This window comes from Cervus canadensis, chromosome X, assembly GCF_019320065.1.
Source record: "Cervus canadensis isolate Bull #8, Minnesota chromosome X, ASM1932006v1, whole genome shotgun sequence".
Lineage (NCBI taxonomy): Eukaryota > Metazoa > Chordata > Mammalia > Artiodactyla > Cervidae > Cervus > Cervus canadensis.
In genome coordinates, this window is record NC_057419.1 from 131,996,560 (window position 1) to 132,021,478 (window position 24,919).

The window sequence follows — 24,919 nt, forward strand, 5'->3', positions numbered from 1 at the left end:
CAACCTAGACAGCATATTAAAAAGCAGAGACATTACTTTGCCAACAAAGGTCCATCTAGTCAAGGCTATGGTTTTTCCAGTAGTCATGTATGGATGTGAGAGTTGGACTATAAAGAAAGCTGAGCACCAAAAAATTGATGCTTTTGAACTGTGGTGTTGGAGAAAACTCTTGAGAGTCCCTTGGACTGCAAGGAGATCCAACCAGTCCATCCTAAAGGAGATCAGTCCTGGGTGTTCATTGGAAGGACTGATGTTGAAGCTGAAACTCCAATACTTTGGCCACCTGATGCAAAGAGCTGACTCATTTGAAAAGACCCTGATGCTGGGAAAGATTGAGGGCAGGAGGAGAAGGGGACGACAGAGGATGAGATGGTTGGATGGCATCACCGACTCAATGGACATGGGTTTGAGCAAGCTCTGGGAGTTGGTGATGGACAGGGAGGCCTGGAGTGTTGCAGTTCATGGGGTCGCAAAGAGTCGGACATGACTGAGCGACTGAACTGAACTGAGACAACTTATTAAGGGAAAAAACTTAGATTTTCAATTTATGCCATATTCCAAAAGAATAAAATATATAGAAATACTCAAGCTGATTAATGAGTTGAAAGTAAAAGAAAACTCAAACACAATTGGAAGAAAGTATAGGTGATAGATCTCAAGATTGGAAAGGACTTCTTAAACATAAAAGCTAGGAAAGAAACCACAACAGGAAAAGAATGATAAATTGGACTTCATAAAATTTTCAAATTTCTTTATATTCTTTGGCTGAGTTTATAGATCATTCAACATCTATTTGGAGATCTCAAAACCTGCATCGTCTGATATGGTAGCCACTAGCCACATGTGACTATTTAAATATAATTGAAATAGCCTTAAAAATCTCATTTCTCAGCTGCACTAGCCACATCTCAATTGCTCAGTGGTCACATGAGGCTAGTGATTACTGTGTTAGGGCATATCTAGAGCATTCCTATCAATGGCGAAAGTTCTATTGGATAGTGCTGATCCAAATGTTTGTTTCAAGTATTTACCTTTCAGCCCAACATTTCAAATTGGATACCCAATTTTCCATTCATTCATCACTGCCTTGCGCCAAGTATTGTGCTTGACACTAAGGACAAAAAGACAAGTGACTTTCTGCCTTCACGAGTTTATGGTTTACATATTAAACAAGAAACCACACAAATAAGTATATATTTACAATTGTAAAGAATGCCATAAAATTTTTAGAGTGCTATAAACATATATAGCAGAACCTAACCAGGTCTATGTGGCAAGGGAGGCCTGACATGAGTCAGGAGAAGAATGTTCCAGGCCAAGGAAACAACATGTACAAATGCCCTGAGGTGAAACTGTACTAGACTCTTCTAGAAAGTGAAAGATAAGTTATTGTGGCTGGAATACAGTGAGTCAGGGAGAGATTGGTAGGAGGTGAGAATATAAAGGTAGGCACTGGCCAGATTATACAGAACATTGTAAATTTTTAAAGATTATCAGCTATCAAAGATTATTTTATTCACTCAAGTTATAAAGGAAGGAAGGTAATTTTTTATACTGTGGAAAGATTGTCAGAGAGGTTAAAAAGATGCATAATAAGAGTGTTTAATCAAAATAGCCTTTTTCCCTCTTATCTTTTAAGTATTTGTCACCTGTTTGTCAAAGTTTTTCTTATATAAACTCTTCCAGTGGGCTATATTCATATTCATTGGTAAAATCAATAAGTTAATTGCCTAAAAGAGAATGATCTTCCAGGAATCATTCTTCATAACAAGTCACCATTCATTAAGGACAAAAGCTATTTGCAAGCCAGTTTAATGATGTAGTGTTTCTAGATCTAGAAATCAACACCATGGGTGAATTATGAACACATATAAGCTCATGGATCAATAAGCCTCATGTTTTGAATGTCACCAGCATGCTGCAGTGTTTAATAAATAGGAAAATGAAATAGAAGGAGCAGTGAATTGATAACATTTGCTCTGTTTAAGGGCCCCTCCATTTACTTTTAAGCTTTGGCTGAGAAAAGAGGCTTGGCATCGGCAGCGTATTCCTCATTTTTTCTTCTGACCATACCCCTCCTCATTTCCAAGGAACTCATTTATTAGAAGATCATCTTAGTTATGAGAACCTAAACTTCTAAGTGACTCCAGATACAAGTGGAAGTTGGAACATCTAAACTCTATAACTCAGTTAACCATTCTATAACTGAATTTGTCACATCATCCATCAACTAAGGCTAATAATACTTGACATCTTCCTGCTTGTGGTGAGAATGAATGAGAATGTTTGAAGTAGGGCTTTCCTGGTGGCTCAGATGGCAAAGAATCTGCCTGCAGTGCAGGAGACTTGGGTTCAATCCCTGAGTTGGGAAGATCCCCTAGAGAAGAGAATGGTTACCCACTCCAATATCCTTGCCTGGAGAATTCCATGGACAGAGGAGTCTGGAGGGCTATAGTCCATGGGGTTGCAAAGAGTCGGACATGATGAGCAACTAACACTTTCACCTTTTTTCACTTTCAATATAAAGTGGGTAATAAAGGTGTGGTGTCAATGAAGAATGCATCTATAACCTACATATTTTGATGTATTAGTTGAACATTTATTAATTTCTAGGTACATTTATAAGTGTCCTATAAATAGGACTTTTAGGACATCTATTTATTCATCCAATAAATATTTATTGAATGCTTACTTGGACTCAGGCACTGTTCTAGTCATTGAGGAAATAGCAATGAATAAAGAAGACTAAATCCTTGTTTCATGGATCTTATATTCTAGTTATGAGAGGCAGACAATAAACCCCCTAATTTTTTAAACAGTATGATAGAAGCTGGTAAGTGTTATGGAGAAATTTTTAAGCAGGTTAAAACAAGATAAGAATGTGCAACAGAGGTGGACTTTCAAATATTGTGGTCAGAAGAAGCCTCACAGAGAAGGTGGCATTTGAGTAAAGAATTAAATGAAGTAAGGAGTGGGCCATATTGACATTGGAGAGAAGAAGTTTCCAGGCATAGAAATAGTGGTGAAAGGAGTTGTGGGATACGGTAATGGAAAGGAGGTAAGGTAAGAGAGGTAAGAGAGAGATGGTGGAGAACCAGACTGTGAGAAAGTAGGTCTTTGTCAGAACACTGGCTTTTATTCTGAGCAATGTGGAAGCCATTGATGGCAGGTGGGGAGGACGTGAACATTAGTGGAATATATACAATTTACTTTCCTGATGCAGAAAAAGTAAATGTATAGGTTATAGCAATAACAATGATATAGGCGGTTACAATGCAAATGCCCTTGAACCTCTCCCACTTTCTTTTTACTAATGCAGCAGAATACTAAGGTAAAAGTCAGCCTGAGTAAATGAAAAAAGATGAATTATAGACTATTTCCAAAGGAAATACAATCATATTACCTTTCATGCTTATAAGAGCAACAGTGAAGCTACCAGGATTGCCTAGTAGAGGGCTTGCTTTAGTAAATATTTATGAATGATTCGAAATTAATCCATTGTTTGTAGGTTCCTAAATGTCTGAGACGATTCTGTTCAACTGAATCATTGGAATGATCAGCCCTTCAATTTCCTTTTCATTGTTAATTTGCTTGGCAGATCCTCTATTCTATATGCACTGAAAAGGTTAAGCTTCAGTCTAGCCCCTGTCCAAATGATAACAAATTCTGAACTTGTGAAATTCAATGAATAAAGATTTACTGTAGCATTAGTGTCCATTTAGAGCCACATAGATTCCTACCTATCTGACAACCTAACGAAGCAGAGTTCACAAAATGAACAAGTTCTAATGAACTGAATATGCTACAGAGAAGTTAATTGCCCTCTGGTCAGTGATAAGGCAACTTGAAAAGAAGTGGGTCTGAACATTTTAAGCTGCCACTGCAAACCATTGACATCTACCCCTAGGACTCTGTCCCTGGACTCTTTGTTGTCTGTACAGTCTAGAATTTGGTTAATGACAATAGCTAAGTAACATTTCTTGAGAGTGCTAGCTACTAAACCCTAAGCACTGTGCTGATATGATCATGATAGCGTGTGATGATCCTCACAACAGCTCCCTGCTCATCCCATCTAACAGATGAGGAAACTGAGAATCCAGGAGTTGCACTGATTTTTAAATGGCAAAGTCAAGGTTAGACCAAAGTTGTCTGATTCTTTCACCTTAACCTCTTCATGTATTCTAAATACTACATTAAGGGACTTCCCTGGTGGTCTAGTGGCTATGACTCTGTGCTCCCAATGCAGGGGGCCTGGGTTTGATCCCTGGTCAGGGAACTAGATCCCACAGGCCATAACTAAAAGATCCTGCATGTCTCAATGAAGACTGGAGATCCCACGTACCACAACCAGGACCTGGCACAGTCAGCTAAATAAATGTTTTTAAAATAGCTTAAAAAAAATTAATAAAATAGCTAAATATCACATTAGTCAGGCACTTGGAGGTCTTACACCTAGGCCACTAGTACTAGTAATACTTCTTGGATGATGATGTCAGGCATGTTATTTGTAGTCAGAACACTGGGTATTAATATGACTCCCAAATTTCTTCCAACCACATTGTGGCTTCCCCTCATTTATTTGTGAAATGGAGATAAGAATGTCTACCAGACAGGGTTGTCACAGGGATTTAGTTAAAATAATACACAAGGGAGTACCTAGTGCCATACCTGATACATATTAACTAAACTGTGCTGTTTCTGCTGCTGTTTTGTGACTAACTTGTATCCGATTCTTTGTGACCCTGTGGACTGCAACCCTCCAGGCTCCTCTGTCCATGGGATTTCCCAGGGAAGAATACTGGAATGGGTTGCCATTTCCTTCTCCAGGGGATCTTCCTGACCCAGGGATCTAACCCATGTTTCCTGCATTGTGGGCAGATTCTTTACCACTGAGCCACCTGGAAGGCTGTTAACTAATCTATGCATGCATGCATGTGTGCGTACTGAGTCACTTCAGTCATGTCCAACTCTTTGCAACCCTATAGACTGTAGCCCAGTAGGCTCCTCTGTCCATGGGATTCTCCAGGCAAGAATACTAGAGTGGGTTGCCATGCCTTCCTCCAGGGGGCCTTTCCCACCCAGGGATGGAACCCCCATCTCTAGTGTCTCCTGCATTAGAGACATTAGTAAAGAACCACTAGTGCCACCTGGAAAGCCCCTAACTAATCTATACATGTTGCCAAATCCTTTTGGATAGCCTACCATGAACTAGCTGTCCCTTTTCATCAAAGTGATAATATGGGTGCTGTCCCTAAGAGGATATACATTTGGAAATTCATTTTAAGGATTAGGAAAATATGGGTTTTCCCTATATCGTTCATATTCCCTTATTCAATCCGGCTTTCAACCAAGGGCATGCATCTAATAGGTAAAAGTTAAATAGTGAAGAAATGTTCCAAAGAAATCAGTGTCCTTGATCTTCATGATCGCCAACTGAGCCAGCTGGAATGGCCCTTAACTGGCTGGCAAAGCTAGGATCAGTGAATGCTGTGTTTAGTCCTTTAAGACAGTTTAACCTCCCTTTTTTTGCTAGCTTTTATTTTTATTCCTTTAAAGGGAATAGGCCCCAAAAGAAAAATAAGTTAACATTTCATGTGTCCATATCTGACACCTTGAGCCTGGCTGTCAGGACGGTGCCACAGCTTCCAGTTCAGAACGATAAAAGATCCATTAATAGCCAAAGAAAGAAAAAAAGCAACCCACACACAAGCAGTGTGACTGTCATTTACACTTCTTTGTAACAGTCTAGACATACTGTATGGAGTGTTATCCAATGTGATAATTGGTAAGTAGATCTTTGCCCATGTACTGGGCTCACCTATGAATTATAATTCAGGGGTTGCATATCATTATTGGTTGGCTTGCCTGTAGCCTTTCTAGATTCAAGAGAAGTTGTACTATTCTCTTAGAAAACAGAGGTCTTAGAGGGTCAACCCCATACAATAGACAATTATGGCATATGAAACATTAGCTTGGAATTTATAGCACATAATTCCATGAGAATGTGAGCCCAAATTTTCAATTGGCTCTGTGATTAGTTTTAGACTCCAGTTTTGAAGATCATTTGGGCATTACTATTTATTTAAAATCCATTTCTTTTCAAAAATAAGTTAGAATAGTGCAGTTGACAGATTGAAACCTGTGAAAGCCCAATCTTATGACTACTGCATTCGCTGCCAATTGAAAGATAAAGGTGATTGCCCATCTGAAAAAGCAGTTTTTCATTGTTTAGTATTTTATGCACCAATTCCAGACATTGGAAAACTATTTTCATCAGACTGATATTTTTGCCAGCTTTTCAGCACATCCGGATGTTTCATTAGCAGAGTAAAGAGGGAAGGTGCTAAGAGGAGGCTATGAGCAATGTCCTGGAGGGTTGCAGCAGGTTGCAGCATCTACAATCTAGTGAAAATCTGTTCATAAAATTTGCTGAATGAGGGGAGGAAGGGGACAAGAAGGGAACCTCTTAGTGAAACTAATCCACACTTAAAAATTATTCATCAGTGAAAAACATGTATACAGAAAAGCAAAAATCAGGGGCAAAAATACACTGAACTAACAGCGGAGGCCAGAAAGCAGCAAACTGCATTTTAAATCAAAGTAGTGTCTATGGTACAGGGAATTTGAAAGGACCTCATGTGGGGAAAAATATTTCCTGGGTGCCCTGGGGCTACTGTTCCAAACGCCTACTCCCTTGGTGTTCCTGGCTTCCATTGCCTCCAGCTGTGGTGCATCCCCCTCCAGCTCAACAGGAGCAGTCTTGTAAGCACCTGAGAGCGAGCAAAACAGCCACATGAAACTCGTGCCAGCGACTTTCATCATCAGCCTAAGGAGCCGTGATCCATCTGCACCTCCCTATTCCACAGCAAGCAAGAAGTTGAGCATCTTTATATTTACCCTTGTTAAGTATCGACACTAGAGCCACTTGTCTGCTTTAAGGACCTCGAAAGGACTTTAATTTTTTTTTTTCCATATTGGGTGTGGAATGAAGTGTCTATATGCTCAGTTAATCGCTCCAGCCCCTTCTCTTTGCAGTTAACTCTCTTGTATCGCCTATTGCAGGTTTAACAAATGTAAGAGTCAGCTGTTTTGTGTGCCTATTCCTCCTACTAAGCTCTGAGCTCCTAAAAACAGGAAAAGAGTTGGTTTTAGCTTTTTACTTCCCAGGCACCTAACACAGGGCTGTGTATCTACAGTCAGCCCTTCGTATCCTCACATTCTGCACCTGTGGATCCAACCGACCACAGGTCAAAAATATTTGGAAGAAGAAAAAGAATTCCAGAAAGTTCCTAAGAGCAAAACTTTAATTTGGCACACCCCTGATAACTATTTACATAGCATTTACATTATACTTAGAACTGTGGACTAATACATTGTATTAGTTCCCGGGTCAGTAGTAAAGAATCCTTCTGCCAATGCAGTTTGATCCCTGAGTGGGAAGATCCCCTGGAGGAGGGCATGGCAACCCACTCGAGTATTCTTGCCTGGGAAATCCCATGGACAGAGGAGCCTGGCAGGATACAGTCCACAGGGTCACAAAAAGTTAGACAGGACTTAGTAACTAAACAACAAAGGCATTATAAGCAATCTCGACATGACAAAGTATACAGGAGGATATGCATAGGTTATGTGCAAATACTATACCATTTTATATAAAGGAGTGAGTCCCCTCGTGGCTCAGATGGTGAAGAGTCTGCCTGCAATGCAAGAGACCGGGTTCGATCCCTGGGTCAGGAAGATCCCCTGGAGAAGGGAGTGGCAAGCTACTCCAGTACTCTTGCCTGGAGAATCCCATGGACAGAGGAGCCTGGCAGGCTAGAGTCCATGGGGTCAGAGAGTCGGACACAACTGAGTGGACTCACACGTTCACTTTTGAGTGTCTTTGGATTTGGGTATCCGTGGGGGTCCTGGGACCAATCACCCTCAGATACCAAGGGATGACTGTATTCTCAAGTCTCCCTTCCTCCTGGAACCCCTGTGTACCACATCATTCCTCTACCAAAGAATGAAGCTTTTATGTGATTAATTTATTGGAACAACCCTGGATTCTGGAGTCCAGAAGAAAGGGTGAAGGCCTAGGAATGAAAGAGAGCCACTTATCACTGTATACAGGAAGTTACTTAGTATATGCCTCAAATAATGCTATTTGGGACAAGTAAGTTCTAGTCACTTCTACAGACTCTCAAAAAATGTGGTTCTGAAAATTTAGTATGCTTCAGAATCACCCAGATTAAGTATGGCATAATCCTGGGCTCTGAGGAAGTTCTGCTTTAATAGGTGGGACTGAAGAATATACAGGTTTAAAAAACTCTCCAATAATTGATTCAAACTCTCCAGGTAATTTTCAGAAGTGAATATCACTGCCCTACTTTAGACATTTTGTCACCATAAGAATACCAACTTCTATTGTGAGAGTTAAGACTAGACAAGAATGTTGGGAGAATTTTTTAAAGTACAAACAAATTCAGGTTGGTAAGCCTTTGTTGATTGTGTGTTCAGAAATGTACATGATGTGATAAATTCAAAAAATATAAGAAATAGTTATTTTCCTGGAGGAATGGTCTTGCTGAGGAAGAAGGAAACTTCAAAAGAGCGATATCTATTTTATCAGTTCAGTTCAGTCACTCAGTCATGTCCAACTCTTTGCTACCCCATGGACTGCAGCACGCCAGGCTTCCCTGTTCATCACCAACTCCCGGAGCTTGCTCAAACTCATGTCTATTGAGTCAGTGTTGCCATCCAATCATCCCATCCTCTGTCAGCCCCTTCTCCTCCCACCTTCAATCTTTCCCAGCATCAGGGTCTTTTCCAATGAGTCAGTTCTTCACTCAGGTGGCCAAAGTATTAGAGCTTCAGCCTCAACATCAATCCTTCCAAGGAATATTCAGGACTGATTTCTTTTAGGATTGACTGGTTTGATCTCCTTGTGGTCCAGGGGAGTCTCAAGAGTCTTCTTCAACACCACAGTTCAAAAGCATCAATTCTTTGGTGCTCAGGTTTCTTTATGGTCCAACTCGCACATCCAAACATGACTACTGGAAAAAACATAGCTTTGACTAGACCGACATTTGTCGGCAAAGTAATGTCTCTGCTTTTTAATATGCTGTTTAGGTTAGTCATAGCTTTTCTTCCTAGGAGCAAGCATCTTTTAATTTCATGGCTGCAGCCACCATCTTCAGTGATTTTGAAGCCCAAGAAAATAAAGTCTGTCAATGAATACTGGAATGGGTAGCCAGTTCCCTTCTCCAGGGGATCTTCCCAACCCAGGGATTGAACCCAGGTCTCCCGCATTGCAGGTGTATTTTTTACCATCTGAGCCACCAGGGAAGCCCTATCTATTTTATACATCATATCAGTAGTGTATATATGTCAATCTCCCAAAACCTTCCACCCCTCGTCCCCTTTGATATCCATGTATGTTTTTTCCTACATCTGTATCTCTGTTCCTGCCCTGCAAATAGGATCATCTATACCATTTTTCTAGATTCTACATGTATGCATTAGTATATGACATTTATTTTTCTCTTTCTGACTTTCTTCACTCTGTGTGACACTCTCTAAGTCCATCCATGTCTCTACCAATGACCCAATTTCATTCCTTTTTATTGGTAATATTCCGTTGTGTATATATACACCACATCTCCTCTGTCTATTCCTATTGATGGACAGTAGAACTAAGACAACATTGTAAAGCAAGCATACTCCAATAAAAATTAATTTTTTTAAAAAGTGGTAACTAACAGAATACTCTCTTCAAATGCTAACCAATGTGGTACTTCAGGAGGACTCAGGAAGGAAAGATTTATGAACAAAATAGTTTGAATTTCACTGATGTGCCATGTAAACTCAGAGAGAGTGATAGATAAATCATGAGAAATATGTGAATTTAATAGATTCTAAACTCAAAACATGGACAGTTACTTTTGACTATATTCTAGATTTTTCTCCATTTGTACATATTTTAAATTATGTTGTTTCTCCTGAAGCTAAATTTCCAAAATTTCTTTTTCAGATGGTTTGACTGACTGTGTGGACCCGGATTGTTGTCAACAAAGCAACTGTTATGTCAGTCCTCTCTGCCAGGGCTCACCAGATCCTCTTGACCTCATTCAGCAAAGCCAATCTCTCTTGTCTCAGCACACTTCAAGACTTTTCTATGATCGAATCAAATTCCTTATTGGCAAGGACAGTACTCATGTCATTCCTCCAGAGATCTCATTTGACAGCAGGTATATATGTATTTATTTTATTCCTTAATGAACAGTGGTCATGTTTTTCTTTAACTGTGAAAGAAACATGCACATACACACACAAAACTCACATGATGTATATTATTCGTGGTGAAGTGTAAACAAGGCTTTTAATGACAAAAAAACAAGTGTAATTTTCAAATTTATTGTTTAGCTCTGGATTTGAAAAATTCCTGAATTTAAGAAACTAAATTTTAAGTTTCATTCTATGGGTGTAAAACGTTTCCATATGAGAGAATTTGGTGCATTTGATGTTCTAAAGTGAAATGCAAGACTTGTGAAAATCTGTCTTCTAGGGAAGCTCAAATGTGTGAATTGTCACTAAAGACCTGAGACCAAAATTCAACCCATTAGATGAAAAAATTTTTTTAAATTAACTTACTTATTTGAAATGTAATAACATGATTTTGCTCATTGTCCTTCTCTGCTTCATCTTCAGCAATGATACATTTTAGTCATTAGCACTAGATATAAGTAAGTCAGTGAAGTCAATATTTCTGATTGCTTTAAAATGTCCTCTCTTTTGTTCATGCCACAATTAAACATGTTTAAATACTGTTGTTAAACAGTAAGGATGTTTATCTCCCAAAATAGAAAGTCCAGCAGTTGTGGGGCTCAGGGGTTGGCTGAGCTAAGGCTTCAGTAACATCATCAAGGCCCCAGGTCCTTTAAATTTCTCTAGTCTACCACCTTCAGCAGAAACTTCATTCTCGGGTTGATAGAAAGATGGTTGTGGCAGCTGCAAGTTCAATTCAGATGCAAGAAAGACCAGAGGATAAAAAAGAAATATCCCCCCAAGCATGTAATATAGAGTCTTCCCTTCATTCTGTTTCTGATATTTCAGTAGCTTCTAGACTATTACAAAAAGAAAGTTTAAAAAAAAAAAAACATGGAAAGTATTTGTCCAGGAGCGCTTGTCTACATCCCACCCACACAGTCACATCCTGGTGGGTATTATCAGTCCCTGAGAAAAGCTCAGTCAAGAGTTTATATTTATCTGAGTGACAATCTAAGAAAATTACAATTCAGTGTTGACCCCTGTACACAGTAGAAAGGGGGTAAAAAAAACACGTGCATGGAAATTGAAAACAGTCAACATCCTTCTCCCAAATTGTATACCAGAACTGTTATTGAAACTTTAAAATGTCACATTATGTTTATTTTTCTTTCTTCTTGATCTATTATTTTTTTGGTTTTTTTTTTTAATTTTTTATTTATTTTTTTGGCTGCACTGGGTCTCTGTTGCTATGCACCAGCTTTCTCTAGCTGCAGCGAGCAAGGGTTCCTCCCTGTTGTAGTAACAGACTTCTCATTGCGGTGGTTTCTTTTGTTGTGGGACACAGGCTCTGGGTGCATAGGTTTCAGTACTTGTGGTGCATGGCCTCAGTAGTTGGGGCTCACGGGCCCTGGAGCATGTGGACTTTGATAGTTGTGGTGCACAGGCTTAGTTGCTTCTCATTATGTTTATTATGTGCAGTTCTAATCTTTTCAATCTTTAGACAGAACCCCAAACTCAAATGCCAGTGTACCACAAGAAAGACCTTCTCTGCCAGGGGATCTAGTCAAAGTTTGCCTTCTTCCAAGAGACTCAGTCATCCCCATTTTGAAGTATCTCCCCCAGTTCAATAACAAGTCTGGGGTAATTTCAAATGGCTTCAGTCAAAGTATTTATTTAGATAGTAGAGGCTTGTTTATTGCACTCCAGAGGAACAAAGGAAACAAAAAACCTTCATGCTTAAGGAAATTCAGTCGAAACAAAGAAAAGAAGGTAAATGAAATAACAACTTCCATGACATGAAGATACATATTTAAATGACTCACTGAACTCAACTAAAGGGAGAAAGTCAGGACCTGAGAGAGACGGGAGCCAAATTATTGTGACCTACAGGAGGGCGTTTGAGCAATAAACTTAGAAAAGTGAAGAGAAATTCCAGCCCCTGTGGTTCAGCTTCATGCTTCGGCAGTGTTTGCCAGCCACTCGCAGAGTGAACAAACCTATTACTTGTGGTGCTTAATGCCCTTCTCCTCCTCCTGGCTTGACTGAGTTTTCCTTATTCTTTTGTAAAAGGCTCCAAGTTATCAAGTAGCTCTGAAAGTCGCATTTGAATTCAGAACTACGGTCTCCTTCACCCAGTGGTCTCAGCTCTGACACATATCTCTAATCTGTCAGAAAAGGGAAATAGTCGAGGACAAGCAATCTAACTATATTTCCTCTCAAAAATCAACACATAATCCAGTGTTATTCAGAGTATCTCTGGATAAAATAAATCCAACTCTGATCATGTAGAGTATAAGTAATAATAGTTACAAGCTCTTACATCTCTATTGTACTTTTTAGTTTGTGCAGCTTTCAAACAAACATTATTTCATTGTATCCTCACAATATCCCTGTGAAGTAGGTATTGTCTTGGTACATTTTATATATGAGGAAACTGAGGTCCAGAGAGATTAAATAATTGTCCAACATCACACAGCCAATAGCCTTGTTTTGTAGCAACTCTTTTTTTTTAATTAGAGGATAATTGCTTTGCAATGTGGTATTGGTTTCTGCCATACGACAACACAACTCAGCTGTACGTATATATATGTATATCACCTCCCTCTTGAGGTTCTCTCCTACCCAACCCTATCCCACCCCTCTAGGTTATCATGAGCACCGGGCTGAGCTCCCTGTATTTTACAGAGGCTTCCCACTAGCTACCTATTTTACACATGGTAGTATATATATGTCAATGCTACTCTCTCAGTTCATCCCACATTCTCCTTCCCCTTGTGTCCACAAGTCCGTTCTCTACATCTGTGGGTCCATTCCTGCTCTGCAAATATGTTCATCAGTACCATTTTCCTAGATCCCATATATATGCACTAATATACAGTATTTGTTTTTCTCTTTCTGACTTACTTCACTCTGTATAACAGGCTCTAGGTTCATCCACCTCACTAGAACTGACTCAAATTCACTCCTTTCATGGCTGAGTAATATTCCATTGTGTAAATATACCACATCTTCTTTATCCATTCATCTGTTGATGGACATCTAGGTTGCTTCCATGTCCTGACTATTGTAAATAGTGCTGCAATGAACATTGGGATACATGTGTCTTTTTCAGTTATGATTTTCTCATGGTATATGCCCAGTAATGGGTCACATGGTAGTTTTATTCCTATGTAGTAACTCTTGTAATCTTTCTGTTACACCACTGCTGCCCTATTTCAACTTGTTTTTAAATAAGCCAAGTGACTGAGATCTAATTTATATAGGATGAATGACATCTGGTTGAATGATATCTGGAAACCAGGCAATATTGTAAAATCCACCTCATTTGAACACATTTCAATGATATTTTGATGATATTATTTACAAAGTTCAAGCCAACTTCTTGGTAGAACAACTGGTAAAATGGGCCTTTTGCTACATGTAAATTGTTATTAAGCACTTCTTTTGTGTCAGGTCTCATACTAAGCTTTTACATGTGTTATTTAATCCTTACAAAAACCTGATATGGTAGGTATCATTGTGATCCCCACTTTTGGGGTAAGAAAACAATAACGGAGATGTCAAGTTGCTTGCCCAAGGTCACAATCAGTGAGTGTCAGAGCCAGGATCTGAACGCAAGCAGATTCATACTGAGAGCCAGACTTCTAAACCACTGTGTTGAGCCACTTTGGCTCCTTAGAGAGCTGGGCTAAAGACTTTTGGTCCTTATACATATCTGACTGCGGGGTTATTCTCAGACAGATCTAGAACACAGGTACTGTAATCAGGGAATCCAATTTGCTCTTAGGTTTTTGCCACATGATTGAGTGATAGCTGGGTAGGCAGATGAAGAAATCATTGCTGAGGGGCTCATTTGCCTACTGGCAAACTGTGAGCCACACGGAGGACTTGCTGAGTGTTGCCACCATCGGAGGCCTGTGAGTTAAAGATGGTGGCATATAGGTGACTAACTGTTGCAAGGATGCATAAAGGTTAAAGAGCTGTTCATCCTTGTGCATCCAAGTGAGACTAGCTTTCTTGTTGTGAGTTCTCTGCACTGGTATGTGAGAGCACGTAGAATGTGGACCTCGTGTGCCCCTGATGGTGTGATGTCACTGGCAACATGCCATTTGCCCACAGTAAAGTCTCCCAGCAAGCCTGTCAGTTACCATTTTTTCCTTAAATATATTTTACCCTGTAGCCTGAGTTTCTTTTTTTTTCAACCGATTCCAAACATGACTACAAAGTAAACCACATATTCTGCACGCCCTGTATGACTTATTACTTTTTAATAATGTAAATAGGTGAACAGAACCATTATTGATCTTCAGTGTCTAAGCATTTAATCACTATTAATAATGTAAAAGGTTTTTATAAATATGTAAAAACAAGAGTACATTAAACTAAACGACAGCAGTAATTTGCAAAGCCAGACATTTCACTCACCATCACTAATGGAGAAGTGCATTTAAAAGACAAAATCCTACCGGGGTTAGTGCAACCGCTGACAGCAAGGTCTGGCCAAACTCATTTGTCTGTTTTGTAGCCACGAGAGGCTGATCCGCACATCAATCCATGTCTAGTGTCTACATCAGGCCTTACTTACTGTCAGCCCACAGCTATATTTTGTTTGGCCCAACATTTAGAAACTAAGAGATCTAACATAAAAATTGGAATGGGTTCGTTCTCTAGAAAGTTGACAAAATTTGACATCTTTGGTATAGGTGTTCCAGAGTTGAGGGCCAGCCGCCCCTCTGGAATGACGATGGCATGCCTCTCTAGTTCACTAGTCACTGGTTCCCTTGCTCCTGGCTCAACTCCCGCACTTTTAATGTCCTGCCTGACCCTGCTGGCGTTTGAGTTTGTAACATCTGGACTACACAGCTTCTCTAGCTTTCCGTGGAAAGACCTTAAGTGTTTGTTTGTTTGTTTGTTCTTTCTGATCGGTTTCCCTGAGAGTCTATAAAAATCCCATCTTAACTAAGAGGAAAAAAAGTGACCGAGCATGAACTAGAAATCAGATTAATGGAAGGAGATTTCCACCAATATTTTCACTAAGGGGCCTGCATGCACCTCATGAGTAAGTTGATAGACACTCTGCCTCACACCTTAGGCTAATAGACTCCCAGTTTCCACCATAGTGGAAACAAAATGTCCACTTTCTGTGAGAAAGATGTGGATGTTAAGAGGCATTTTACTATTATGTTTGTCACTTAGAGTAAGTTTTAAGAACAATTTAAAGATCTTAAAATTTGCCGCGCTGCTCCTGGGTTGTGGCAGTCTCGTGCACCTGCTTCTACTGGAATCCTTAGCCTAGTTGAAAGGCGCTGAGCACATGAGGGCTTCCCTGGTGGCTCAGGGGTAAAGAATCTGCCTGCAATGCTGGAGACGCGGGTTCAATCCCTGGGTCAGGAAGCTCCCCTGGAGGAGGAAGTGGCAACCCACTCCACTATTCTTGCCTGGAGAATCCCATGGACAGAGGAGCCTGGTGGGCTACAGTCCATGGGGTCACAAAGGGTCGGACACAACTGAGCAGCTAAATAAAAACAAAGCCCATGACAGTGGTGTTAACAGGCCACAAAATGAAGAGGTTGAGCAGGGTGATATGTTTCTTCTAGTTCTAACTTTCTGTGAAGTTTCTATATTTCAAATTCTCGTGCCACCCTGGGATGTGCAATACAGAAGCTCTGAACCATCCTCACCTCTAAATCTGATTTCTGTGAGGACAAGGATCAAGTCTGATTTGTTCTCTTGTTTTGATTATCTATCACAGTATAGCAAACTCCTCCAAAATTTAGTGGATTAAAATAATTGATTATGATTAGATTTCTTGATTCTGTGGGTTAGAAAATAAGGCAGGGGAAAAAAGGAAAGGAAGGAAGGATAAGAAATTCTGACAGGGTGTGGTCAGGATGACTTGTCTTTTCTCCATGATATTTGGGCTTTCAGCTAATCTAACTCAGCTGGGAGCTAGAAGAGCTGGATGGCCTCCAGGAATCCCTCTTCCTGCTTAAATCCTCTCCATTCAGGCTTCCTATGGGCATGGCAGCCAACCTTGAGTTTGTCTGAGCTCAGAACTCCAAGTTGGAGTATTCCAAGAGACAGGAAACAGAAGATGCCAGTCTCTTAAGACCTAGGTCCAAAATCATACCAGTGTCGCTTGTGTTATATACTATGTATATACTACGTATTAAAGCAGAGGTTGTTCAGATTCAAAGGGAGGGTCATAAATCCTACCTCTTACTGAGAGAAGTATCAAAGAATGTATGACCATCGTTAATCTACCACACCACCACATCCCCAGATTCTAACACAGGATTTGGCAAAAAAGAGGTTAAAAAAAATGAGTGGATGAGTGCGTGATATTGATGCAGTGATATTGAAGTGCTCTTCTCATATTTACTAATGAAAAACTCATTTTGGTTGCCTAGAACACACAGATGATATTAGGACCTCAAATAAGTTAATTCCCAAATGTCGGAGCAGCCTAAAGGTAAGGTTACTGTTCTCCAAATAGCACAGGAACAAATTCATAAAAGATGAAGTGATTATATAACAGTAGCAAAGTAATTACTCTTGGTTTTTTTTTTAACTTATGAGGCATTCCACCACTGGCAGAGCCTGTCCATAATTGACATCGTTTATAACTTTGTGTAACCATCAATAATGCTCTCTGCCTTCAGTGGGCTTGATAATCAAAACTGGGAACCAAGAAAAAATTAGAAAATAATGAGCAGTATCAGGGAGTCAGTAGGAAGACTGCTGTGAACTGGCTCATTTTGGTGTTCCAGCTCATGAGAAAACCCAAGACAAGCGCCCCAAAACAAACTGAGGTGCTGCAAATGCCTTGAGCATGGCCTTCTTGGCAAACTCTTTATTTACCCACGTCCTTCTCTTCCTTTATGACATTCCCCTCCATAATGAAATCTTGATGCACACACCTGATTATTCATGATACCAGGTAACAGCCATAATTACTTATCATAACTTATTTAATAAAATATGCTTTTCTGCACTTAGTTGATTTGGGAACATATACCATGTGAAATCCTGTGAATGGCAAAATGAGTTATTAAATCAAGACTGAGGTTAAGGGAACGGCTGTAGGAAGCTGATCATTGCTGCAGAAGTTGCTAATCTTGGATTAGACTAAAGACTTAAGAATAACCATACTTGACAGATACAAATTATTGTTTTTGAAATGTACATTTTACTGATAGATTAATATTTCCAGAATTACTGAGGATTTTAAATTTCTCTACAAGATTTACCAAAGTCCTCTGCTCTCCCTAATGTAATCTAATATCCTGCTATCAACTCATTTTTACAAAATGATGAAGATATGTGTTCACTCCTTTATTTAACAGATACTTCTTGAGTCACCCACTCTGTGCCAGGAACTGTGGAGATGGGGGTAAACAAAAGAAACAGGATCCCCTTATTCACAGAATTCCCTTTACATTCCAGTGGGGGAAGCAGTCAAAATTTCATGTAGATACATAAAAAATTAAATTGATTATAAATTTTAATAAATTCTGTGGATTATGGAATATCAAGTAGCTTGGGGTTCATCAACTCAGAGTCCCAAATTCTGCTGCTTTGCTGGAGTAGACAGGTAACCTAAATGGATGTAAGAGAAGACACATTCTACCAAATGAGACAAAATCATTAAACAATTTCAGAAGGGAAACTGACCTGGAAGTTTTCAGCAGTCATTCAGAGATGTGACTAATTGACTCAGGTGAGCATGAGGAGCTGCTAAAATGGACACTCACAGAAGTCTATTGGTGACTTGCAAGAAAAAATTCAAAGCTTATTTGGACAGTGAGCAGCTTAACTATTTGCAAGACGTTTCATCCTTTGACATCTGGAGCTATAACTAATTTTAATACAATTTGAAATGTTTGTGTTAGATGAATTCAAGAGGAAAAAACAATCACCCCAAAAAACTCCCATTCGCCACAGTGAAAAAATGTCACCATTAACCACCCTTTGGCATCATTTGTAATAATAGATCCTATAATTTCTTTCAAGATAATCCACATTTGGGGAAGATTAATCTTTTCATCTTGAGATTGATGAAAATCTCAAGTGTTTACTTGGTTCGTGTATTTGGCACTGTCCTAGGCTCCAGACTACAGCAGACAAATTGGCTTACCGAGTGGCTCAGATGGTAAAGAATCTGCCTATAATGCAGGAGACCCTGGTTCAATTCCTGGGTCAGGAAGATCCCCTGGAGGAGGGCATGGCAACCCACTTCAGTATTCTTATCTGGAAAATTCCATGGACAGGAGCCTGGCAGGCTGCAGTCCACAGGGTTGCAAAGAGTCGGACACAACTAAATGACTGAGCATAGCACATACAGTCCAGTGAAGAAAACTGACAATAATGAAAAAGGTAAATGTCAGGTAGGAATAGGTACTGTCGAGTGAGGTAAAGAAAGGTTAGGGACAAAGAGTGACCATTTTAGACAGAGTGGTCTGGAAAATCCTCTCTGGGGAGATGACACTAGAGCTGAGACCTCATAGCATTCATCTATATGTTAGTTGACTGTGACATGAACATCTCCTGCCACCTGGACCCTTATGCGGTAGCCTGTCACACAATCCAGAGGCTGGCTGTCACTTGTAGGGGCCCACTGAATCAGGATCCTGTGGCCTTGTGTGAAACATAAAGGGAGAACAAACCTTTCTCAAGGAACTCCTACACACTGCTTACTGTACCAAGTTTTCCTGATAAGCGGATGGGGTGCCTGTCCTCTAGGAGTACTTTGAGAAAAGCTGACTACTTCAGACAAACTGAACAGCCTCCAGAAAGAGAAATCAGCAACAGCCATCGACCATGCAGTTATGAAAAGAAAAAAAAAAAATAGCAGATCTTCATCCATTAGTGTTTGGCCCTAAAAGAAATCAAATATATAGAAACTGTGTCCTGATTTGGAATTATGAAAAAGAAGAGATAAGAAAACCTTATATTTGAGAATATTTATAAGAAATGCAATGTTATTGCAATATTAAAGCATTCATTGAGGACTTCCTTGGTGGGCTTCCCTGATGACTCAGATGGTAAAGAATTTGCCTGCAATACAGGATACCCAGGTTTGAGCCCTGGGTCGAGAAGATCCCCCAGAGAAGGGAATGGCAACCCACTCCAGTATTCTTGCCTGGAGAATCCCATGGACAGAGGAGCCTGGCAGGCTACAGTCCATGGGGTCACAAAGAGTTGGACACAACTGAGTGACTAACACTTTCAGTTTCACTTGGTGGTCCAATGATAAGGAATCTGCCTTGCCAGTGCAGGGGACGTGGGTTTGATCCCTGCTCTGGGAAGATCCCACATGCCTAGGAGCAACTAATCCCATGCACTACAACGACTGAAACCTGTGTACCCTAAAGCCTGTGCTCTGCAACAAGAGAAGCCACTGCAATGAGAAGCCCGTGCACCTCAACTAGTAGCTCCCACTCCACTCACTGCAACTAGAGAAAGCCTGGGTGCAGTAACAAAGACCCAGCACAGCCAAAAATAAATAAATTAAAATTTAAAAAGCATTCATTGAATTAACATTCACAGTCTATGTACAGGTGTTCCCCCAGAAGGTCTGTGACATCATCATTCGTAATTTTGCTGAGGAACCAATTTGAATCCATACGTTTTGTGTTTAACTTTTTCATGAATCTAGTAGTTAAGGACCTCCAAGTCTATTTACTTATGGAAAATCTGTGTGTATTTTTAATTTTAAGAATATGAAAGACATTATACCAGGTACACAACTAGGGGTTGGTAAACACACGATGCAACAGTTGCTGAATAAATTGAATAAACTAAGGACTGAGGAAATCTCTTTCTAAAGCTTTAGCACCTGCCAATGTCTGTGTTCACCTTTCTTTCTAAAGGGAGGCACTGCACATAACCTGCCCACATTTGGAAAAGGAACCCAAGAGTGGTTTGGCTCTGCCATGATCCCTTGTGATTCTGTCTTCCCACATTAATTTTCCTAAGCAACCTCCTTTGCTTATCACTTGTGCAGTTGTTGTCCCAAGTGAGAAGTTAGATTGTTGCTACTTGCTAATAAAGCACTTTGATCTCGTTTATGTGAAAGGTGTTACACGTGTGAAGATGGGAACTCCTGATTGTTCAGTGAACTATTTTATCTAATGCTAAAGTTCAGGAAACACATGTTCAAGACACATTTAGAAAATTACAAAGTGCTGAAGGCTCCAAGATTTATAGTGCTGACTAGCTCTTGAAATCAGCAGTCAACACCTAAAGGTACCAAAAAAGAAAGAATGTGCGACTTTCACTTCTTTGCAAGTTCTTGAGCAATGAAATCCAAGCACAAATCTTTAAAAAGCTCTTCAGTTGGTTACTTGTGATATTTTGAAATTCAGATGTTCTGAGGTACTTAATAACAGTCATTAGTAATGCACAGTAGCTGTCTACAGCTTATCTCAGTGTGAATAGGTGTTTTCTAATATTTTATCTATCTTACTGCGAAATTAAGATTGAAAGGCTCAAATCCTTAGTACCTGCTTCTCAGCCATATGATCTGCATGAAGTGACTTTAGCTGGTTCTGTCATCTAAACTTGTCCCTAGAGAGGGCAGAGTAAATGCTAGTTTATGGAGAAACAGCAAATGACACCGTGTGGCACATCCACTATACACCCTGCACGTGGAAAGTGCTCAGCAGTTGGTAAAGGTCTACAAAGTAGTGATATCCTATGGATAGCACCATCTTTGTGGGTGAGCACTTTCTTTTCATTTGTAGCCACATCATTTACATCTTCTCTTAAAAATACTACAGCTCAGGCCCTTGAGAGTCCAGGTCAAAAGACCTCCACCAATTCTGCCACTGAATAGCTGTATTATCTTAAGCAACATTTTTTAACCTCTTTGAATCCATTTCCTCATTTTTTAAAACAGGCTATTAGTCGTACCTACTCAGGGTTATATTGATGATAAGTGAAATAAAATAAGGAGAGTGCCTGGCATGGTACCTGACTCATAGTAAGTGCTTAATGAATGTCTTATTTGTATAAATACATATATTCATATTGTATATTTGTATATATTTCATATATATATGTGTGTGTGTGTATATATGTATATATATACACACATATATATATATGGGTACATAATATAAAGGCAATCACTTTACTGGGTTATTTGATTGTTCCAGTATCTTCATGAGCTGATTAGGAATAAGAACTATTAGTCTCACTTTCCATAAGGAACAAACGAGGCCGAGAGTAATTCCATTTCTTAGGAAAAGTCACATCGATGATTATTAACAAGCCAGAGCTAGCACTGGGGTGGATAAAGTTAGGCCACACTTTTTCCTCCTGGAGGGAAGAGTAATCCATGGCCAAGCTATAGCCAACAAGACAGACTTGCCCTGTATTTAATGACTATCCATTATTTGAAGGGCAGATTCACAGAGAAGTGACAGGAAAGGTTAATGAGGTTAATAAAACCCCATCAGGCTGATTACAAAGATAAAACCATTTGAGTAATGTATAAAACAAGCCAAAAACAAACCAACCAAAAAAATAAAATAAAGCTTGAGATTATTCAAGGGTTGCAAGGGCTTCCAGGACACATATTTCAGGATTCAAATTCTGGACAAAAATAATCATGTGTCTAAATGAGGCAAAGCGGTACTTTCACAGTCCTGAAAAAATGTGACTGTGTCGTCAATTTTCTTATTGCTTCAAAACACTTGATCTTTTTCCCATTACTTTCGGGATCTCAGGCATCCAAAGCAAGCCTACTTTTGACAAGCAATTACCAGGGCAGATGGGAAAATAGCCACCCTACCTCAGGGGGAGTGCCCCCATTTTGTTTTACTTGAAACATCACTAGCCATGAGGAAAATAATCCTGCTTAAAAAACTATCTGCATTTTCAATAGCACCACCTTTCCCAAAGTCCTAGAATGTTGATGGGTAATGCTCCTACCTAGCTGCTTTTAATATTACCCAGTTAGTAGGTATTATTTCTTTGGGCTAGTGAGCAACTGAGTAGGATTAAATCAGCCAGTTCGATTTAAGTAAAAACTAATAAGTTTTCAAACATTCACTGCATTCACATTTTCAGAACATGAAAACAGGTTTATTCTGTAACATTACATGTTTTCATGGTGCTGTACCAGCTTAGATAACTTATATCAAAAAACCAGTATGTGATATGTGGAAACCCCCAGATACCCAAATATTAGAACCTTCAAATGTATGCGAGTTATGAAATACCAAATTGTAATTACATGGTTGTAGATAAAGGAAAAATGGGGTTAGTGTTCATAAATTAAGTATTTGAGGAGAACTATTCATTCATCCTTCCCAGTCACAGGGGTACTATTTAATTCCCTAAAGTAGTCAATTATCAAACAAAACTCTCATGATGAAGTCATAATTCACAATTGAGAATGCTGGCTTCTAATAAATGAACTGTAAGACATCTATCTGTCACACAGGAACCTCAAAGTGGTCTCTGAAACCCTTGAAGTAGTGCTGTGGGATAGGTTGGAAATATTTTGCAACTTCACATAAAGATATTTGAGCTGAAATTCGATGGAGCTTTCTTCAGCACATGCTATATACACAAGACACTAGGAAGGACACAGAAGAAAATCACACTGTCCTTGCCCTGGAGTGACTAATGAGAAGGACAGATCTATAACTCCTATCCAAGATAGGCTATGACACGTGCAATAGCACGGATTCAGTGCTGAGAAAAATGAAAGTGAAAGTCGCTCAGTTGTGTCCCACTCTTTGCAACCCCATGGACTATAGTCCATGTGGTCCATGGGCTTCTCCAGGCCAGAATACTGGAATGGGTAGCCTTTCCCTTCTCCAGGGGATCTTCCCAACCCAGGGATTGAACCGAGGTCTCCCGCATTGCAGGCAGATTCTTTACCAACTGAACTCTCAGGGAAGCCCAAATATAAAAGCCTTTATTCATTGTGTGCCGCCATGGATATGAGGGCATCATTAGCCCTTTGTCCCAACCACTCAGATGTATTTGTGTTCTAGGAGGGCCCCCCAGAAGCAGCAATCATTTAGCCCAAATGACACAATCTACAGCTGTGGAACCTTATGATATAATAAGCCTGCGGAGAAGATGTCAGGAGAACCATTAAACCACACCTCACAGGCAGCAGGTTTCTGTCCCTTGGAGACTTGAGCCAGCTGACAACTCATAGAGGAATTTACACGGCAGGATTCCAATGCCAGCGAGCAGAGGATCCACGTGGCCTCTCCCAGCCCAGCCCTTCTCAATGCTGTCTCTTGACCAGAGCTGTCAGCTGTGGAAAGGATTTCATCTGTTCCTGTGGAAAAAACAACCTCACCTGCCCACCTGCTGCCAGACCCCCCACTGGCCAGGTCCTTGACTTGAGACATACCCTTCAAAGGTTGCTTATGCTCCTGTTGGCAGCAAAACCAAATAGCTCTAACTTCCCGAGCCCTTCAGCCTCATTTTCCTTATGAAAGATTTTAATCAGAAATACAATGCAGTAAATTACATCTTCTTTCAGCAATTTAGTTTTCAGCATTGTTTTTCAAACCAACTTCTGTGCTTGAGGTTAATGTTTTCGCCTGAGGTGTTGAATGAATATTGGAAATTTGACATGGAAGACAAAAGGCAACAAATAAGGGAAAAGGAAAATGGAACCCAGAGTTTATTGAAGGCCAAGGATAATTTGACTATGCCACAAAAATAGCAAATACAGAATGAATTAGACCTTTTGCATCAGAACTGTCTAACAAGCAGCTTGTTAGTTCAATAAGGCTCTCGGTAAAGTATATTCTGACTTACATTTCCCAGGATGCCCTGTTCTTCAAACCAAACTCCCAACATCTAGAGGATTCAGCATTTAGTTAAAGGGAGAAGCAGTTCCTTTGAGGTTGCTGCTTTAGCATAGTGACAGCAAGTAGACAGCTTGGCAGCAGTCTGTATTCTCCAGAGAGCAAGAAAAGAAATACTTGTGAGGGGTGATCTTCCCCATACGTGTTTTTAAAGTCACTTTGGACATGTTCATCCAAGTTCAAGTTATCTTGCTGTAACCCACGACAGCAGGAAGAGGTCCTTGTTTTTAAAGGTTGTAGGAAGCAGAGTCTTCCTTCAAGTCTGAATCAAAGAACAAGAGCCCCAGGGAAAGATGGAAAGCATGCAGCACCTGCCTCTAAGAGTACACACACACACACACACACACACACACACACACACACGAAACACAAAATACAGTCACACTGGGCACATACATGTGCAGTGACAGCTTCATGACAGTTCAGACAGTAATTTCTGGTGTCTCATCTCAAAGGTTCAGAAGAGTTCCGAGTATTATTTAATTGAAAAAGTTCCAGAGAAAGGTCCTTGAAGGATTAGGACTCACGTCGAGGGTTGTTTTCATGTGGCAAAAATTTAAGAGTTCAAAATGTTTCCTTAGAACAGACCAAGGACAGGCCAAGGATGACTGCCTCGTTTAAAGGGTGATTTGAAGAAGCTGGGGGTTTCGCTGGTGGCTCAGATAGTAAAGAATCTGCTTGCAATGCAGAAGACACGGATTCAATCCCTGGGTCAGGAAGATCCCCTCGAGGAGGAAATGGCAACCTACTCCAGTATTCTTACTTGGAGGATCCCATGAACAAAGGAGCCTGGCAGGCTACAGTCCGTGGGGTCGGAAAGAGTCAGT

The 24,919-nt window shown here is 40.1% G+C and overlaps 1 protein-coding gene across 3 annotated transcripts in view; it reads left to right on the forward strand.

Moving 5' to 3' along the window:
- Positions 1-24,919, forward strand: part of TENM1 (teneurin transmembrane protein 1) — an 891,941-nt gene that overhangs the window by 701,846 nt on the left and 165,176 nt on the right. For all 3 annotated transcript variants that reach the window (XM_043459374.1, XM_043459376.1, XM_043459375.1), the window contains one exon: positions 10,013-10,229. In XM_043459374.1, the coding sequence (XP_043315309.1) occupies positions 10,013-10,229 (217 nt within the window). The remainder of the gene's footprint in view (positions 1-10,012; positions 10,230-24,919) is intronic.